The sequence below is a fragment of the Aspergillus novofumigatus genome (assembly GCF_002847465.1).
Source record: "Aspergillus novofumigatus IBT 16806 chromosome Unknown P174scaffold_3, whole genome shotgun sequence".
Lineage (NCBI taxonomy): Eukaryota > Fungi > Ascomycota > Eurotiomycetes > Eurotiales > Aspergillaceae > Aspergillus > Aspergillus novofumigatus.
Window position 1 is genome coordinate 3,790,200 of NW_020194276.1, and position 18,896 is coordinate 3,809,095.

General features: G+C 48.6%; 2 protein-coding genes across 2 annotated transcripts; both read left to right on the top strand.

The window, feature by feature from the left end:
* Window positions 1–3,121: 3,121 nt before the first annotated feature.
* Window positions 3,122–7,822, top strand: P174DRAFT_459601 (phospholipid-translocating P-type ATPase domain-containing protein; the record flags this gene model as incomplete). The annotated part of the gene is made up of 5 exons (XM_024829778.1): window positions 3,122–3,290; window positions 3,314–3,573; window positions 3,645–6,596; window positions 6,651–6,880; window positions 6,931–7,822. 5 exons carry the CDS (start codon window positions 3,122–3,124, stop codon window positions 7,820–7,822), a joined length of 4,503 nt encoding a protein of 1,500 aa, XP_024684734.1.
* Window positions 7,823–8,755: 933 nt separating this feature from the next.
* On the top strand, window positions 8,756–16,261 carry P174DRAFT_503337 (putative tRNA-splicing endonuclease). The gene is made up of 5 exons (XM_024831155.1): window positions 8,756–9,160; window positions 9,256–13,183; window positions 13,252–15,447; window positions 15,508–15,603; window positions 15,658–16,261. Exons 1-5 carry the CDS (start codon window positions 9,138–9,140, stop codon window positions 15,760–15,762), a joined length of 6,348 nt encoding a protein of 2,115 aa, XP_024684735.1. The 5' UTR covers window positions 8,756–9,137; the 3' UTR covers window positions 15,763–16,261.
* The last annotated feature ends 2,635 nt before the right edge of the window (window positions 16,262–18,896 follow it).

Genomic DNA, 18,896 nt, shown 5'->3' on the forward strand with positions numbered 1-18,896 from the left:
GGTATCCTCACACAGCTGCTCAGCCATGCCGGTGTTTCTCAGTTGGCGGAGCACACTCCAGTATCGACTTTAGGCCACAACAGTAAGCCGGGACAACGATGATATCTCACTGCACATACATCATTATGAGAGAAATGATGGATGCCTACCTCGTTAGATCGTGCAATTGGAAAGCTAGCAGGAAAGCTTGATATTTCCAATTTTAGGTTCTGAAACTACCTCAGGAGTCCGGACTGAGATCTGATGTGGGAGGATAAATGTCCAGCCGCAACATTAGGTACGCTCGAGTCCGTACGGAGTATTGACTTTAGGTTTCTGGCTTTCATCCCCTTGAATCACTTCTTGTGCAGTAAATAATTCGGAAGTGAGCCTCTATATATGAGTGAAGTTGATGAACCTCAAAAAATGACAGGTTTGACCTGGACCACATGTTGGTGTCGATCAAAATAATAGCAACCCGACGAAAGGTTTCGAATCGACACAGAACTCCTGAAGCAAGTTTTCACCTATCATTTCTTTACAAGCTGCAAAGAAAGTGTGGGTGCATATACTCATTTCATACGGAGCACAAAGTATGCACCTTACCTTCATGATTGAAAGACTGATTACCTGTTAAGGTCAGATGCCTCTTCAATCAGGCATTGTACTAGGAGGATAACTTAATTAGGAATTTACAACTGCCCAAGGGGCCATGGTGTCGATCTGACTTGGCCATGCACTTTATTCTCCACAGCAGTTCACGGTTGATCTGACCGACGCGGATCCACTACTGACGCAGTGAGCCCACAGCCCACCTTTGCAAAAGTGTCAAATATCAGGTATTTTTCTCCATCTCATATCTGTTGCTCTCTCTATCAGGATGTGTAGACTACAGTGTCATACTTGAAGATAATGGAACGTACTGTAAAATTACAGAGGTAGTGAGGATAAATATACTGACATCTAAGCAGCAGTCCCGAACTTCAAAGTTGAGAGACCGCGTCAATGCGGCATTAGTAAGATTAGTCATATTTCCTACAAATGGCTCACTTACTAGTCAAAAGTCAAACACTTGACATAATGATCACTTTAGGACTCTTCGAGAACAATATTGATGATCACCTGGGTACCTCTCGTACTTTCCCCTGAAAATGGAAAATGATAGGACAATTGGGATGAGAGCCATGAGTCTCACGACACGCAATGGGGAGCCACAGCCAAACTGACCAAGTTAAATGAGGGCAAAGCCCATCAAAATAGAAGCCAGGCCAGCGGCCAAGACTCTTGAAAAGGAGAGATCCGGGTACGGAAGCAAAGCAACACGCCCAAGACCTTAAGGGGTATCTATCTCTATTAATTGTTCACAGAAGGATCAAAACAAACAATCTACGATATTGATCAGAATGATCTGTCCATACATTATGCATTGTCGAGATATCTGGATAGATAAACTAGACCTACGTAGATACTATGTAGATACGCATGACTTTGTCTTGCAGTTACAGGTGCGTAAAAATAAAAAATACACCTGTAAGTTGTAATTCCGTCCTCCGCGCTGGAAGGATAATAATGTGGACCGGATGCCATAGGCATGTGCCATTTTGTGCCGTCCCGACGGCTTTAGCCTGTTTCAAACTCCATACTCCGAGAGGCGCCCCTCCGTAGGTGGCCCTTTGGATATTCATATTGGACGTAAGCGCTAATACTACTAGTAATATATCAATATTAATACGACAAACAACACAATATATCAATAACTGCATTGAGATTACTTGCCCTCAAGATCTCGTGGCCAAAATGATCGAGATGATCGAGACCACATTAGTATATTGACATGCCACAGTACGGAGTACATGCATGCCGTGTCTTCCGACGACACTTCCGGCTGCCCTGCCGCAGCCTGAAATCCTTAATTGAGGTAGGGCATGATCAGGTAGGGTAGAGACAAGGGACCAGTTACGGGTACCAAAGTCGTCTTTAATGACTGCAATCTGTCCGGATTTAAGGACTTACAATATCCTACTCCGAATCCGTACTTCGGATTAGATTCGGTGGCATCCAACCGTCAATGAGGTCCTACATGCGTTGTATCGAGTTAAGACCGATCTGTGATTATAAAGCACATTAAACTATTCGCCATCCCGACAAGCCGGAAATACCTATCCAGTATCTATCTTCGCCGCCACCATTAGAAAATTTTTTGAGGGGAACCAGATAAAGTGATTGCGGTCTGCAGCGAGGCTGGAATGGCCTCGAGCTTATGCACGGATTGACCTGTATGTCAGCGCTGTAATTTACTGTACGGTAATTATGAAGGAATAATGAAGTCGCGTAGAAACTATGCAGGAGAACTAAGATATGGAGTACAGTCTCTAAAGCTCATGCACAGGCATTGGAAACCTGCCTCCAGTGCTCAGTACAAAATGTATGGGGAGAACATCCTGAGTGATAATTACCAGAATCTCCTGCCTACTCTATCAATAAAGAAATTCGGCTTACTTTACCCTTGTCTTTATGCTAGGTGCTGTATTGTATGCTGACGAAGCGGCAATTATGCCCAGCCTTGCGTTCCGCCTGGTGAACTAAGGTATGTATCAACCAGTGACTCCGTATTCCGTAATACCATACCTACACTTCCCCCGTCTCCCGAGGAGAGATTGCCGGCTACCCAGAAACTGCTGTCTTCCATCTTACCAATCTGATTAATCTTCCTCTTTTCTCTTGAAAGGAACAGTTCCTTTCTCTGCGATCCTTGTCGACTCATACTGTCGATATATTTCTTGTTGTTCCTTTTCTGAATAATGGACTATCGCTTCGCTTGATTTATACCTTCCCCCTCTCCCGACCTTTCTACGTACGGCCGTATCGTCCTTGTGTTGGGGCTCTTTGGTTCACCTTGGAGTCTGCCGCCTCATCGTGACGTGCTTCAACAATTGGCTACTTGCGAACCCAGGCCACAATTAGCAGCATTGTCTCCGCGTCCATCTCGGATTACTGAGTCGAGGATAACAACGAAGGTTTTGTGGATTGGTGACACACTCGAGGTCCGGCTCATTGGAGCGGATGCTCTCTTTCCGCCGTCCTAATACAACACGGTCACCCCCGGTTTATGCCCTTCTCTCAAGGGCTAGAAGCTGCGTAAATGGCGTCAGATTTCTTGAGTCCGGACTCCATTGACCCCGGGAATGAGGTTCGCGAAGTTAGCAGCAATGTCTCGAAGCCGACGAAACGCCAGAGATGGGCAACACAAAGAGTTGCCGGCGCCGGAGGTGTACGGAAACGTGTTTCGATCATGGATCGCTTGCATAAGCGTTCTGAAGCGAAGAATGAGAAGCGAGGCAGCATTCTACCCCCACGGAGGATTCGAACACTCAAAGCGACCAAGATGGTCAAGGCGGCAGTAATCGAAGGGTTTACTTCAACATACCAATACCCGAATCCGAAAGAGATGAAGATGGACAAATCAAAGCGTCATATCCTAGAAACAAGATTCGAACTGCGAAATATACACCGTTGTCTTTCGTCCCGAAAAATATTTGGTTTCAATTTCACAACATAGCCAACATCTATTTCCTTTTCATCATCATCCTTGGTGTATGTCCTCCTTCCCGGGTCGCCGAAGCCAGCGCAGGTCGATTGCTCTTGAGGCTAACATGACTATTTAGTTCTTTTCCATCTTCGGTGTAGATAACCCCGCGCTCAACACAGTTCCCTTGATTGTCATCGTGGTCGCGACATCTATCAAAGACGCCATCGAAGATTGGCGCCGTACCGTCCTAGACAACGAGTTGAACAATTCTCCCGTTTATCGCCTAGTCGAGTGGAACAATGTGAACTCGACTGAGGACAAAATTTCTCTCTGGCGTCGATTCAAGAAAGCGTGTACCCGTGCCACTATCTCCACATACCGGTGGATCAGGCGTCTGATGAAGAAAAACAAGGATGTACCGCAAATGTTTCAAGATGAACGGCGCGCCTCAATCTTGACGACTGCAACCCCGCGAGCGTCTGTGTATTCACAACGGGGCGACCACGGTATGGAAGAGGACGCGATTCAGATGACTCCTGTTCCCTCTCCCTCCCCGGAGGCCCGCCCAGATTGGCCACTACCTGCGGGTGATTCGGATCAGTTCCTTCATCCGGACAAGAGAAATCGGGACAGTGTACAAGCACCTACATCACCCGCGATACCGCCACGAAAAGGTGGTAGTGTGGTGGATCCGTCGAAGCAGACAATCGGCAAGGCTAGATTCAAGCGTGATTATTGGAAAAATATTCAGGTTGGGGATTTTGTTCGACTATACAACGGAGACCCTATTCCCGCCGATATTGTTGTTCTCTCGACTTCAGATCCCGATGGTGCTTGTTACGTGGAGACCAAAAATTTAGATGGCGAGACAAATCTCAAGGTCCGTCAAGCTTTGAATTGTGGTCGTCAGGTCAGGCATGCTAGGGATTGCGAGAAGGCCGAGTTTCTGATCGACAGCGAGGCTCCACATCCGAACTTGTACGCCTATAATGGTGCACTTCGCTGGGACCAACGCGATCCCGACTATCCGGATGCACCTCGAAGGGAGATGGTAGAGCCTATCACCATCAGCAATATGCTTCTGCGTGGGTGTTCGCTTCGCAACACTGAATGGGCGCTTGGTGTAGTCGTTTTCACTGGTGACGAGACCAAGGTTATGCTCAATTCCGGTGCGACGCCGACAAAAAGAGCTAAGCTCGCCAAAGCGCTCAATTGGAATGTCATCTACAATTTTATTCTACTGTTTGCCATGTGTTTCGTCTCCGCAGTTGTCAACGGTGTTGCATGGGGCTCTAATGACAGATCTCTCAACTACTTCGATTTTGGCTCCTACGGAAGCACTCCGGTAGTCACTGCCATCATCACGTTCTGGGTGGCTTTGATTCTGTTCCAGAACTTGGTGCCCATCTCGCTCTACATCTCCCTCGAGATAGTTCGCACGTGTCAGGCTATTTTCATTCACAGCGATGTCTTCATGTATTACGAGAAACTGGGAATTTCCTGCGTGCCTAAATCCTGGAACATCTCGGATGATGTTGGACAGATCGAATACATCTTCTCCGACAAGACTGGCACTTTAACGCAGAACGTGATGGACTTCAAGAAGTGCACTATCAACGGAGTTTCGTACGGCGAGGCCTTCACAGAAGCCCAGATAGGTATGATCAGACGTGAAGGAGGCGATGCCGACACGGTGGCCGCGGAAGCACGAGAAAAAATCGCTGCCGATACTGCCAAGATGCTTCAAATGCTCCGCCGAATCCACGACAACCCATATCTCCGTGACGAGAATTTGACGTTCATCGCGCCAAATTACGTCGCGGACTTGGAAGGGCAATCTGGTGAAGCTCAAAAGCAAGCCACGGAACATTTCATGCTTGCTCTTGCTTTGTGCCATACAGTAATCACAGAGCAGACGCCTGGTGATCCTCCCCAAATCGAGTTCAAAGCGCAGTCCCCGGATGAGGCCGCTCTGGTGAGCACTGCTCGCGATTGTGGCTTCACTCTCCTCGGAAGATCAGGTGACGATCTCATTCTGAATGTCATGGGCGAGGAGCGAACCTATACTGTACTCAATACACTCGAGTTCAATTCCACGAGGAAGCGAATGAGTGCAATCATCCGTATGCCGGATGGCACCATTCGTCTTTTCTGTAAGGGCGCGGATAGCATCATATACTCGCGCCTGGCTCGTGGTAAGCAACAAGAGCTTCGGAAGAAGACAGCTGAGCATCTAGAGGAATTTGCGCGTGAAGGTTTGCGAACCCTGTGCGTGGCAGAGCGAATCCTCAGTGAGGAGCAGTATCGGACATGGAGCAAAGAACACGACATTGCTGCAGCTGCACTCACAGATCGTGAACAAAAGCTGGAGCAAGTTTCAAGTGAGATTGAGCAGGAGCTCATGCTTATCGGCGGAACAGCCATCGAGGATAAGCTTCAGGATGGCGTTCCCGATACCATTTCTTTGTTAGCCGATGCTGGGATCAAGCTGTGGGTTCTGACTGGTGATAAAGTTGAAACTGCCATCAATATCGGTTTCTCGTGTAACCTTCTGACGAACGACATGGAACTCCTTGTTTTCAACATTCCCGAGGATCAACCGCAGCGAGCCTCTCAGGAGCTTGATGAGCAGTTGCGGAAATTCGGCTTAACCGGTTCTGACGAGGAACTCATCGCCGCTCGAGAGGATCACACGCCACCGCCTGCAACGCACGCGGTAGTTATCGATGGCGATACACTCAAACTCATGCTCTCTGATGAGCTGAAGCAAAGATTCCTCCTGCTTTGCAAGCAGTGCAAGTCCGTGCTATGTTGTCGAGTCAGTCCCGCCCAGAAAGCGGCGGTTGTCCGCTTAGTCAAGAATGGCCTGAATATCATGGCTCTCTCGATTGGAGATGGGGCCAATGATGTCGCCATGATTCAAGAAGCCGACGTCGGGGTTGGTATCGTCGGTGAAGAAGGTAGACAGGCGGCTATGTCCTCCGACTATGCTATAGGCCAGTTCAGGTTCCTCCAACGCCTGATCCTTGTGCATGGTCGGTGGTCCTACCGCCGCATGGGCGAGACGATAGCAAACTTCTTCTACAAGGTAAGTGAGGTATCGATTGTCGCGAGCCACACATCATGCTGAACAATTATACAGAATATGGTCTGGACCATTGCTCTCTTCTGGTACTCGCTCTACAATGATTTCGACGGCTCGTACCTCTTCGACTATACATATATTGTTTTGGTCAATGTTGCTTTCACATCTTTGCCCGTCATTTTGATGGGAATCTTCGATCAGGACGTTGACGACAAGGTGTCACTTGCCGTCCCTCAGCTATATATGAGGGGCATCGAGCGAAAGGAATGGTCGCAGACCAAATTCTGGTATTTATCTCTCCATTTCCGGTGTTCCAGCTCTCACTGACATCACTCAGGCTGTATATGCTCGATGGCTTTTACCAGTCGGTCATATGTTTCTACATGCCATACCTCCTTTTTAGCCCCGCGAATTTCGTACATTCCAACGGGTTGAATATCAACGACCGAACGCGAATGGGTGTCCTTGTGGCTTCGTGTGCCGTCATTGCTAGCAACACCTACATCCTCCTGAATACCTACCGTTGGGACTGGCTGACGGTTTTGATCAATGTCATCAGCTCTCTTTTAATATTCTTTTGGACCGGGATCTACTCTTCGACAACCGCGTCGGCTCAATTCTACAAAGCTGCTGCAGAGGTTTATGGATCATTGTCATTCTGGGTTGTTCTCCTTATGACGGTGCTAATATGCCTTCTTCCTCGCTTTACCGTCAAAGCCGTGCAGAAGGTCTTCTTTCCTCGGGATGTGGACATCATTCGTGAACAAGTCACGCAAGGTAAATTCAAGTATCTGGACCAATACGAGGCGTTTGTCCCCCCGAAGGCCGCCGCAACTTCTGGTGGCCTGAGCAATGGGTCGGCCGTCTCCTCAGATTTGGGTAAACCAATCCAGTCCAGTATGAAACAGGATCCCTTCTCAGACGATCAGCAGATCTACCCGCCGTCGGTCGCTCCCACGATTCACACTCACAATCCGCGGAGCCAGAACGGTAGCAATGGGACCAATTACAGCTTTGACACTATGCAACATCCTCGCCCTCAGTCAGTGCAGTCTGCCCAACGCACCCGTCACTCATTTGACAGAGTCCGGCCGAGTTACGAGGTGAATTCCGACTTCAATTCGGGCGCGATACTGAGCCGCGTCGATTCTGCGACGGGCATACCGGTGCCGCAGAGCCCCCATAGCCCGCTCAAAAGTCCTCATGACCCACCATCATATCAGGTATAATAAGTACTTCTTCATCCTCGGCCCTATATTGCTGCGATGTTACCCACGACTTTCTGGTCGATTTTAGTCGATGCACCCTATCTGGCGTTGCATTCTCTTCGATGTGATTCTTGCTTGTTTATAGCCTGCTGTTTATTCCCCGATAGAAGGCGTTCGGTTATACAGAATGGGCAGGTGGCTCGGCGCAAATTTCTTTCGATTTATTCCCGCTTGAGTTTTCCACACTCTCTACCTTCACAAGGGTTTTGTTGCCTTTGATTTCTCTTATTCTTGCATTCCCCTGGCACTGCGCCGGATCTAGTTGCATGCCTTCTTGTACAAAAGCATTTTCCTGGATGCAAAGCCCCAACAGCTGGTCTATCGAGTCGATCTCTCTTATGTATTGGTTTTCTTATAATTCCCACCATCATCTGAAGCTCTTGCCTTTGGTTTCTCTTCTTTCCTTTCCGTTTCTCCCTTCTCTCTTCTTTCTGCACTTTCAGCACAATGAGAACGGAACGTGGAAACGAGGCATAAGTAGGGGTCGGTCATGCTTTTATGTATTTACCATATCTTCGGAATCATAATATTGAAGCAGCTCAATGAACTTTAGTACTAGTCCAAGTGTTTCTGCTCATACATGAAGTTTTCATGGAGTATAGTCACGGATTTCCCAGCTCTAGTAATTTCAAATGGTTCTTAAAGACCTTGTTGTCCATAGCTGTCACTGATTTAATCACATCGACACTGTCCCGTCTCCAATCAAGTATTCTCCTAAAAATGGAAACGCTGCGAGAGAAGCGCGTCTCGGACCGGTCGTTATAACGCGTAAAGTGGCATGCAAGACTACGCCCACCGCCTTTGTGTTGCGCCAATCAGAGGAGGCTCAGGCTCACTTTTTGTTGTAAAAGAGAAGAGGTACTTGCCTTCCCTGAGACTAAGCAGTGTTAGACTATCGTTTGCACCTTTCAAACAACTTCATTTGGCTCTTTGTTTGCTGTTCGATTTGCGAAGAGGCGCAAGTGAATCTCCTTCTTTGCGAATTATTTGAGAAGGCGAAGGGTTCTGTCTCGGCTGTCATTCACATTTTCCTTGCTCTGCACTGATATTGGTGGATTTGAGCTCTGCCAAACTCTCTTATCTCTTCAATGCGCTGTCGCCACGAGTAACTATGGTGTAGTGGGCAAGTGCAAATCACTCGCTGCACAGATAGTTTGCTTCAAAAAGAGGCGCCCTGCCGTCACAATACGAGGACCAAAAATATCGGTCTTCGAAGAAGTAATGCGCGGACGCCCCTCATCTGCAGCAGCGGACTTGAGTAGTCGAGCGTGAGACCATGGACTTCATGGATATTGTCGGGTGAGTAGTGAGAAACCTTTCTCAATGAAAGAAAAGATTTCTGCTCTATATTCTGATGGCTTGATGGCAATACTGAACGATCTTCGTACTTGCAGGGAGCTGCGAGCCCTTCCCGACAATGTCCATATTTTGTGCCCTCGACAACACGATGACGACCATGGACGATACGACGACCCCAACGAGGTAGACGATACGGGAAAAAGCGCAGCGGAACTTGTGGCTGAGGCCAATGGTCGGCGAGAGAAGTTTCTTTCATGCATGCGTATATTGGCTTATAACCAGGAGGGCGTTGAGGAGCTGCAGACTTGGATCTGGCGCAAATTGGACGATGCGCTCGAAAAATGCGACCTTTGCATCAAACAGTACTACACGGGCAAGATCTGGCTGATAGAGCAGCTCAAGGAGAATTACGATGACGAGGATATCGAGAAATTCGCGCGCATGCTCGACGATTGGGACATCAAGAGAATTAAGAAGAATTTGGCGACGGCGACAGCGAAGCTGAAAGAAGTTCCGCCTCAAGAGATTGGGCTTCATGTGTTGGATCGAGCATCGCTCTTGTCAATATTTGAGAGTCTGAGTTGCGAGGCCATGCTTCGCAATGACGCTCTTCTGCAGGAGCACTTCGACGAACCATTCCGGCTTATCCAAACAAAACGTAGTCTCAAGGTCTCGGATTACGTCCCTGCTGTCACTCGATTCTTATTTGATTCCAACCAGAGCCGAAGTTTCTGGGCTATTCATTCCTGGATGCGCTACTCGCGGCCCCCGACCGCACTTGAGTTCGACTGGGCGATCAAAGAGGGGCTTCTCGACATATTGAAGGCAGCCTCTCAGCAACCGCCTCAGGTAGCTGTTATCCAGCGACTCTGGCGCGGCATGCAACTTGTAGTGAAGAGATTGGATAAGGATCAGATCACGCATCATCTACGGGCGCTTGAAATAGACCCCTGCCGTCTTTCTGTGGAACACCTTGGGATTCAATCTCCAGGGCTGCGTTTCCTTCTCAACACGATTCAGATCTTCCTCGAAAAAGCCCCAGGGGACTTTTGGGATGCTATGCAGACGATCTCCCCTCAAGCTATCATCGAGCTCGTTTTCTATAACCCTCAGCTGGGGGCGTTCTTGATGCAAATCCGCGAGGGGGAGCCTTACGAGAAGTCTGCTCTGAAGGATATGCTCTCTTGGGTTGATCCTTTCATGTCGTCCTTGAAGGGCGCGCACCAACCTTCAGCCTGCAGATCTCTTGTCTATCAGCTTCTTGATCGACTCCAAAATCCGCGCTTCCCGGACTTGGCTCGGTATCATTGTTTTCATGTTGGACTGGCCAGTTTACTTCAAACACTTCGCAGCTTCACCGACAATGAGTCTTCACGAGGCTCGGTGGCCCGTATTGTATTGTCTGAGACCATGGGAGTTGTGAGCGCAAATACCGATACAATTCTGAAGCCTCCCAAGTTCTCAGTGGAGCAAAGACGGCAGGAGGAGATATCCTCTTTATGCATGGACGTCATCCGTAATACATTGGCACTTGAGTGCCAATCCTTGAAGAGCGATTACGAAGTCATTTTACGGCAGAATTCTCTTCAACATGGCGTAAGCACCTACTCGGCTCCCATTTGGGAAGCTGTTGTCAGGAACCTTCACGAGGATAATCTTGCGCTTTCGACCTCGGCGCTGCTTGGTATACTGCCCCTGGTTGGCTTGGAAACATTTCCGACGAAGGGCGAGTCAAGTCCGGAGAAGACACATTTTAACCTGATTTACGGCCACCTAACTCGACTCTCATGTCAAATTATTGAGCGCCTTGCTGATTTCAAGCCTGAGCATCTCAATGAATTGTTCAAGAGCCAAGATACCAGTAGTGCATTGATCTCTGCTCTGTTCGCAGCGGATCTTGACACCTATCAGGCTGCCGTCGACCTCATCAAGAACATGAGCGGTCACTCAGCTAGAAGGGATGCAATCTCTCATCTTTTACAGTCTTTTTTCATAACGACGATGTACGGACTTAGTTGGTCTTTCCGACGGATCTCAAACATGAAGACGTTTGCTTCTGCGCCGAGAATGTTACACACCGGAACCGATATCGTTGATATCCTCTGTGACAGTCAGACAGGAATGCTCAGAACTCGTAAGCTTGCTGATCGGAGAGAGATCCTTTCCCTCCAGAAGCTTTGGGAGTATCTCTGGCAAGCGTTAAGCACCATCTTCGATGAAACTGAGGCATGGCATCTCAGGGGTAACGACAAAGCTGTAATGCTGGAATTCTGCAGGGACACTATTCAATTTGCGGACCTGCTTTTCGACCAATACGGTGTTTTCTTGAGCGCTGTTGTCGATGCGGATCCCAGCCAGGAGGCTTCTGCTCGAGAGAATTTTTTGAAGTTCCCAACCACGACCATGAGTGCGATGGTCAAATGGCTCCGCCTGAAAGATGAATATTTGGCAACCACGCTGGTAGGACTGGTAGCAAAGCTGCTTCGCCGCTTAGGGGAGCTTAGCGTGACAACTGTTAAAGATGATGCTCTAGGTTTCATTGAAGGCGTTGCGGTCAAGTCCACCATCAAGACCATCCTGACATTGCGGGAGAAAGCAGAGCTTGTTCGGGCTCTTGAGGCATACTACAAGAAACCTGTTGTGACGGCTTCCACCGCCAGCCTCAAGAAACAGAGTATGATCACCGCGTTTGCCAAACCAGCCGAGGTCTCCGCTACACCTAGTCCAGCCAAAACAACCAGTGAAGATGAGTTCGATGATGACAATGTACCAGACGATGTTCTGATGCAGCTATCGCGGTCTGTCGAGCTCAATAAAGAGAGACTTGCAGCTGAAGCTAAGAGAAGAGCGGACAAGGCGGCCAAGGCCCTCCCCGCAATTCCCAGACCCTCTGCTGCACCCTTGAAACCTAATGTGACAGTTCAGTCCTTCCGTGAAAAACGCGAGAAGGAGAAGGAAGCCAAGAGAAAGCGTGACCTTGCCGAGCTTGCACGTTTGAAGAAGAATCTTCCTGCGCGTGGCGTTGGGGAACAGACTGCTGAACAAGGATCCGGGTTGAGTGGTATCGGGGTCAAAGGCAAAGTTCATACTACTACCGAGGAAAGTATGATGGTGTCTTCTGGCTCAGAATCCGAGTCGGAAAGCGATGACGAACTCGATAAGGAGCTCTTCGGGCCGAAGGGAAGATCTAAGCCGGACGCAATCAAAGCTTATGAAGAGAGTAAAAAACTATCGCTGAAGCAACAAGGCCCTGTTAAAAAGATCAAGCAGGTGCGCTCTGCGAAAGATATGCGGGCACGGCTCGCGCCAGATCTATCTTCTTTGCATCGTACAATCCTCTCTTGGGACTTTTTTGCAAATGGTGATCTTCCGCCAAATTCTGGTCGTACTGACTACAGCCTGGTATCCAACTCTTTCAGAGACCCGATCGAGTACCAGAAAACATTCGAGCCTCTTCTGATTTTGGAAGCTTGGCAAGGGTTCAACTCGACGAAGGAGGAAGGAACATTTAGACCATTCGAAATCAAGGTTGCCACTCGTCTCTCCGTGGACTCATTTGTCGAAGTCAGCACAGTTCTACCCTCGCTTGAGGTCAAAGACCTCGGTCTCGGCGAAGCCGATATCGTCCTTCTTTCTAAGTCGAGCAGGCCAACATCCGATCCTTCTGCCCCTCACTGCTTTGCAAGGGTTGCCGGCATCAACAAGAAGAGGGGCACAGTTGAAATATCTTATCGGGTGAATCCCGGGAGCTCCTTCATCAATTCCCTCGGACCTGGAGTCACAATCTGGGGTGCGAAGATAACGTCATTGACTCCTCTTGAACGAGAGTATGGTGCTCTCATGGCTCTGCAGTATTATGATTTGTGCGAGGAAGTCATCAGGGCCAAACCGTCGCCGATTCTCCACTACTCCGATGCTAGCCTGAAACCGATTGCGGACAATTACAATGTCAATCCGGCCCAGGCGAAGGCAATCAAATCTGCTCTAGACAATGATGCCTTTACCCTTATCCAAGGGCCCCCGGTTCCGGAAAAACGAAGACGATAGTCGCCCTTGTGGGTGCCCTGCTCAGCAATGTTCTCGGTGACCAGGGCGTAACAATTTCACGGCCGACGGGAGTGGCAAATCCGAGGGCCCCTGTAAGAACTGCAACGTCGAAAAAGCTACTAGTCTGTGCTCCGAGTAACGCTGCTGTCGACGAGCTGGTGATGCGATTCAAGGAGGGTGTGAAAACTATCCACGGACGCCACGAAAGATTAAACGTCATTCGTCTGGGCAGAAGTGATGCTATCAACACGAATGTTCTCGATGTGACCTTAGATGAGCTCGTCAACGCTCGATTGAGCCAGAATCCACGTAAAGACTCTGGCGAAAGGGACTTACAGACGATCTATATGGAACACAAAGCTGCGGATACCGCGTTCAAGGAGACCCGCGCAAAAATCGATCAATGCAGAGCTCAGGGCTTACCTGTGCCAGAAGAATTGGAACGAGAGTTCGATCTGCTCAAGAAGAAGAAGACGCAGCTTAGCCAACAGATCGACGCTGCGAGGGACAAGAATCACTCGGCAGCACGCGATGCAGATTTGAATAGGCGCCGCATTCAACAGGAAATCATTAACGGCGCTCATGTCATCTGCGCCACTCTCAGCGGTAGCGGCCACGAGATGTTCCAGAACTTGAGTATTGAATTTGAAACCGTTGTTATTGATGAAGCTGCTCAGTCTATCGAACTCAGTGCCCTTATTCCCCTGAAGTACGGGTGCTCCAAATGTATTCTCGTTGGAGACCCGAAGCAACTGCCGCCCACTGTTTTATCGAAAGTTGCTTCTAAGTTCCAATACGAGCAGAGTTTGTTCGTCAGAATGCAGGCCAACCACCCAAGGGATGTACATCTGCTCGATACTCAATACCGTATGCATCCAGAAATCAGTGTTTACCCCAGCGCTGCGTTCTATGACGGGAAGCTAAAGGACGGGCCGAACATGGCCAAACTCCGTGCTCGTCCATGGCATCAGAGCGAGCTTCTTGGCCCATATCGTTTCTTCGATGTGCAGGGGCTCCATCAAAATACAACGAAGGGTCACTCTCTGATCAATTTGGCGGAGTTGCGGGTGGCTATGCAACTCTACGAACGACTGATCACAGATTTCCGCGATTATGACTTCAGTGGGAAAATAGGTATCATTACCCCGTACAAGGGTCAGTTGAGGGAGTTGAAGACACAGTTTGCCGCAAGGTACGGAAACGCCATCTTCAACATGGTCGACTTTAATACAACGGACGCCTTCCAAGGTCGGGAGAGTGAAGTCATCATCTTCTCTTGTGTTAGAGCATCCAACAAAGGAATTGGTTTCTTGGCGGACATTCGCCGTATGAATGTCGGTCTGACGCGTGCCAAATCATCCCTTTGGGTTCTTGGTAATTCGCAGTCTTTGGTGCAAGGCCAATTCTGGAATGGGTTGATTAAGGATGCGCGTCGAAGAAATGTATATACCGACGGTGACATTCTGGACATTCTTCAGCGGCCACAGTTTACGGGCTACAAGGACATCGATATGATGGACGCCGAGTCTCCAAATCCTACAGTCTCACTCAAGGCTGCTGGTTCCGAACCCTTCTCCAGACCGACCTCAGCCTCCCTTGAGCGGCCAACTTCAGAGTCCTCCATCTCTGCATCAGTCTCTAGGAGGGGCACTCCCATAGAACCTCCGCCAGACCTGCCGTCAGGCGGTCCCAACGGTTTGGATGATACCCGCACATGCGGTTACTGTGGCAGCTTTGCTCATATGACGCACAATTGTGACAACATCGATGCGAAGGAGGCGTCGCGTGGCACCTGCTACAGATGTGGGCGCTCAGGACATACACGCATGGTTTGTACGGCAGAACGCTGTCTGCAATGTGGTGAGTTCGGACATGATGCACAGAGCTGTCAATCTGCGAGGGAGCTGCCAAAGAAAGAGAAAATTCGTATCGCACGAGAGGAGCATCAACATGCTCAGATGAAGAAACAAAGGACCGAGCGTCAGCGCCAGAAACAGCTTGGAGGACATGATCCCAAAGTACCGGTTCTACAGGTCTCTTCCGATCCGCCGCCGCGCGGGGATAAGAAGCCTGAGAAACGTAGGCCCGACCTGAGCAATGCACCTGGCAAGCGCAAGCGTACGGGTTCAGAATCGCCCGATACTTCTAAGGTTTCTAAACCTCGAAGCTCGGACTCAGTTCCCAATCCATCCAAAGGCCCGCGACGCAAGATTGATGCCAATGTGCCTACCAGCGCCGCTGTAAGTTTGGATTAGTACAACTTGATCAACCCATTGAGACACAACTAAGACATATCGCAGGGCTTGGTCAAACCGTCACGGGACGGGCCAGCATTCGCTCCTCTGGACAATAACAAGTCCTCAGACGGCCCATCGTCAGGTTCTGGGTCAGCAAATGTATGTAATACCTACTGTGCCATGAAGGGATGAAGGACTAACCAGTATCTACAGCTCCCTCCTCGTCCTCCGCAAAGACCCGGCAATGGAGTCAGACCACCTCCTCCGATGCGCAAAAAGAAAGAGGTCGATCCATTCATTAGACCAAAGAGAAGGTAGCAGGCGCATCATCTTCTGCATAAATTTCCCCCACACAACGCATAGACCGCATCCATACGCATTTTATTCTCAAAAAAGAAATAGCATCCTTGAAGATTTGTGGGACAGACATGCTTCCTTCCTTGACACCTACTGTATGATACGTGGGATTTTCACCTTGCATACATCCGAGCGGCTGCGCATTATTGGCATTTCTTTTTGTTTTGCATGATCATTTCAATTCGTCCTTCATGGCGGCTATTACCTTTGAAACTTACATACATTGTGACCATACGGCGGCGATTTACGAATCGTGATGCCTCAGTTCGAGAATTTCCGATTTTTGTGATGGTGATGGGATGCATTGAAACGGAGCACTGCTGGCATTTATCCTTTTCTCGTCTCTTCCTTGCTTCTTCTGCACTGCATGTCCACTGTCAGGGGCAAAGCTTGAAATATCTTCATGTTGTCTATATACCCGTGGATATAGGCGGTAGGCTGAAATTTTGATGACTTGGCGATGACTATCTTTTGCCCATAATACAGAGTAGATGATTCTTATATGGTAACCTTCTGTAATCGATGCTGTGAAGATCTTATTGGGTGTTCATCAGCTATGATCAGGATTCACAATTACGTACAGTGCAGTTATCAACATGCATACTCTGCCCTGTCGCTTTACTTGAGCCTTTAGCAGATAAAATAGCATTACTACAGTAAGCCCGCCAGTCGATATTCATGCATCAACAAACGAGTGACACAGAACACTGATTCTGGGTGACCGCATGCAGCCTGGATCAGGAAGAGTAGAGTCTTACCCTGAACATAGTTGAGATGTGCCAAATACATATGGTATAAGTAGTCAGGATAGAAATTGTGATTGAGCTAATCCGTACATGAGAGTAATGCGTGATGTAATGCATACTCTGTACATGAGCTCGCAGGTAGGTATGTAGGTACAGGGTGACTGGGAACAGGCCTCAGAAAGACAGCTGAGCATGATGTAGTCAATGAGTTCATTAACTCATTCAAAAAAATCTAAGCTTCCACATCTACAGTTCACTTTATCGGGATTGATAATAGAATGACCTCGATCGAAGATTATTTGAGCCTTGTAGTCGAGGCCATGTAGCGATCGAGTGGATAGTGGAGTATGGCTGGCTCATCTGGCAGTTCCTGATGAGGTCTAGATATGTGGTATTCTCTATTTTATTTATTGACATACAGTGTCTTGATCTGCAAGGGGCGGAATATAGTAACTTGGTACGTAGGTAACATTATTGCTTTCTTCCGTCGATGGGTGAATAGATGCAAGATTCGATGGATTCGTTGATTTGTCGATGACAGAACCCAAATTCGATTCTCGGCTTACCTTTTCCCGCGTCCATCTATTCAGGGTAAATTGAGTCTGATATGGTATTTTGGCCAAGCGGACGAGAGGCCATGTATCTCATTTTTGAGAATGTTTTCTTTCTGGTTCTGGTTATAGGTAGTTCTGGTAGCACAGTCCTCATAGTTCGTCGATGAAGCCTGGCAGCATTGATATTTTTTAGGTCTGTCTTTATCCTGGGGGCGATCATAAAGGAGATGGTATGGTGATCATCTGTGTAGATTCTTTATTCCCTGATCTGCCGAGTCAATATTCCTCAAAGTTTGTATCTTTGTCTTGATCCCTCCAGAATCCCTTGTGGCTAAGTTGTGATCGGTCACCTGTGGTAAAGCTCCCGCAGACTCCAACTCTTCCACGTCAACATCTCTTTGATCTCTCTATCCCGTCATAGACTATCTAGAGTAAGTTATCTGTTGCATCTGATCTTAAACCGATGATCCACTTTACTGGCCCTATCACTGCTTTAACCGTCATTTCGACGGCGTGATTTCCTGCGAGTCAGTCGAATTCCCATTTCTCTACATCGCCCTTTCATCCCGAGTACGACCCATAGGGACGATACATCACATTCCGATGTCATGGATCGATAGACCTGCGTTTGTAGGGATCGATGATCCATCCCACTTGTCACCCTTCCAGGAACCAGGAGAGTTCGAATGGCAGAGTTATCTCTTGCGATGAATACTCCCCTTGCGTGCAACGGCTCCTAGAGGAAATCGATCGGCCGGTTTCCTCTCTTATTGCTTTTTTACTCCCCTCCGGAGGAGAGCGCTTAGACTACAAATGAAGGGCAAATGGGCTCAAGATCCGAGAAAGGGGAAGACACTGATTTGCTGATTGCTACTGTGCTTGTGTCCCTTGGAGTGCGGAGACTAGCAGAAGTCCTTTTCCTTTGTCCTGCCGTGGCTGCTGATTAGCCACAGCTAACTCTCGATTGATCAATATGCCTGAATATTGCCAGTCAAGGAAGAAAATAGGCTCGATCGGACGTGAGAAGATCCACAACTGTCATTCTCCTTGGTCGAGTAAAAGCTGCGAACTGCAACTATCATTACAGCAGTCACTCCCGAAGCAAATAGTCTGACCAACGAAAAGAGAACGTCTCGATTACCGACGACGACCTGTCATTGAGGCGCCAAATAGAGAAATCAATTGCTCATCGTCCTGGACCCAGCACGGACGGTGACGCTCGCAAGGGAAGATCCCCTGTCAGTACTTCTTCCTTCTTTGTGTTCTTTTTCCCTTTCTTGCTTGATTGCTTCACATCCTTTCTCCGTGCCCTTTCCCATTCCGTCCATCACCGCATTATAGGGTTCCACTAGCAGACTATGTAGCTATCCTTGCTAGTTGTTGCCATTTTCAAGACCCTCCCCCTCTCTTGGGCATGAACATCCTGGGTTGTTGCCAATATGGGTCGCCTAGATTCAAACCTATCTCTCGAGCTATCAAGAACGAGCCATTGGGCAATGACCCGGCCCTGCAGCCGTCGGTCAGTCACACCCTGGGAAAGATACCCGGCGAGGTAAGAGTATAACAGCTCGAATCTCAACTGGACCTCTTAAACGCGAGATATCCTCTCGCAGATATCCCTCCCCCTTGGGTCAATCTTGCTTTTGTCCATTAATTCTCGTATCGGCTACTTTGCCGCAGACAATCTGGCACTGAATTTTTGCATACGTCATTTTGTCAATGTTACCTACCCATATCAGACCCAAGTGCGGCTCGCATCTTCGCTTTCATGCCTTCATCGGCCACTGAATACACC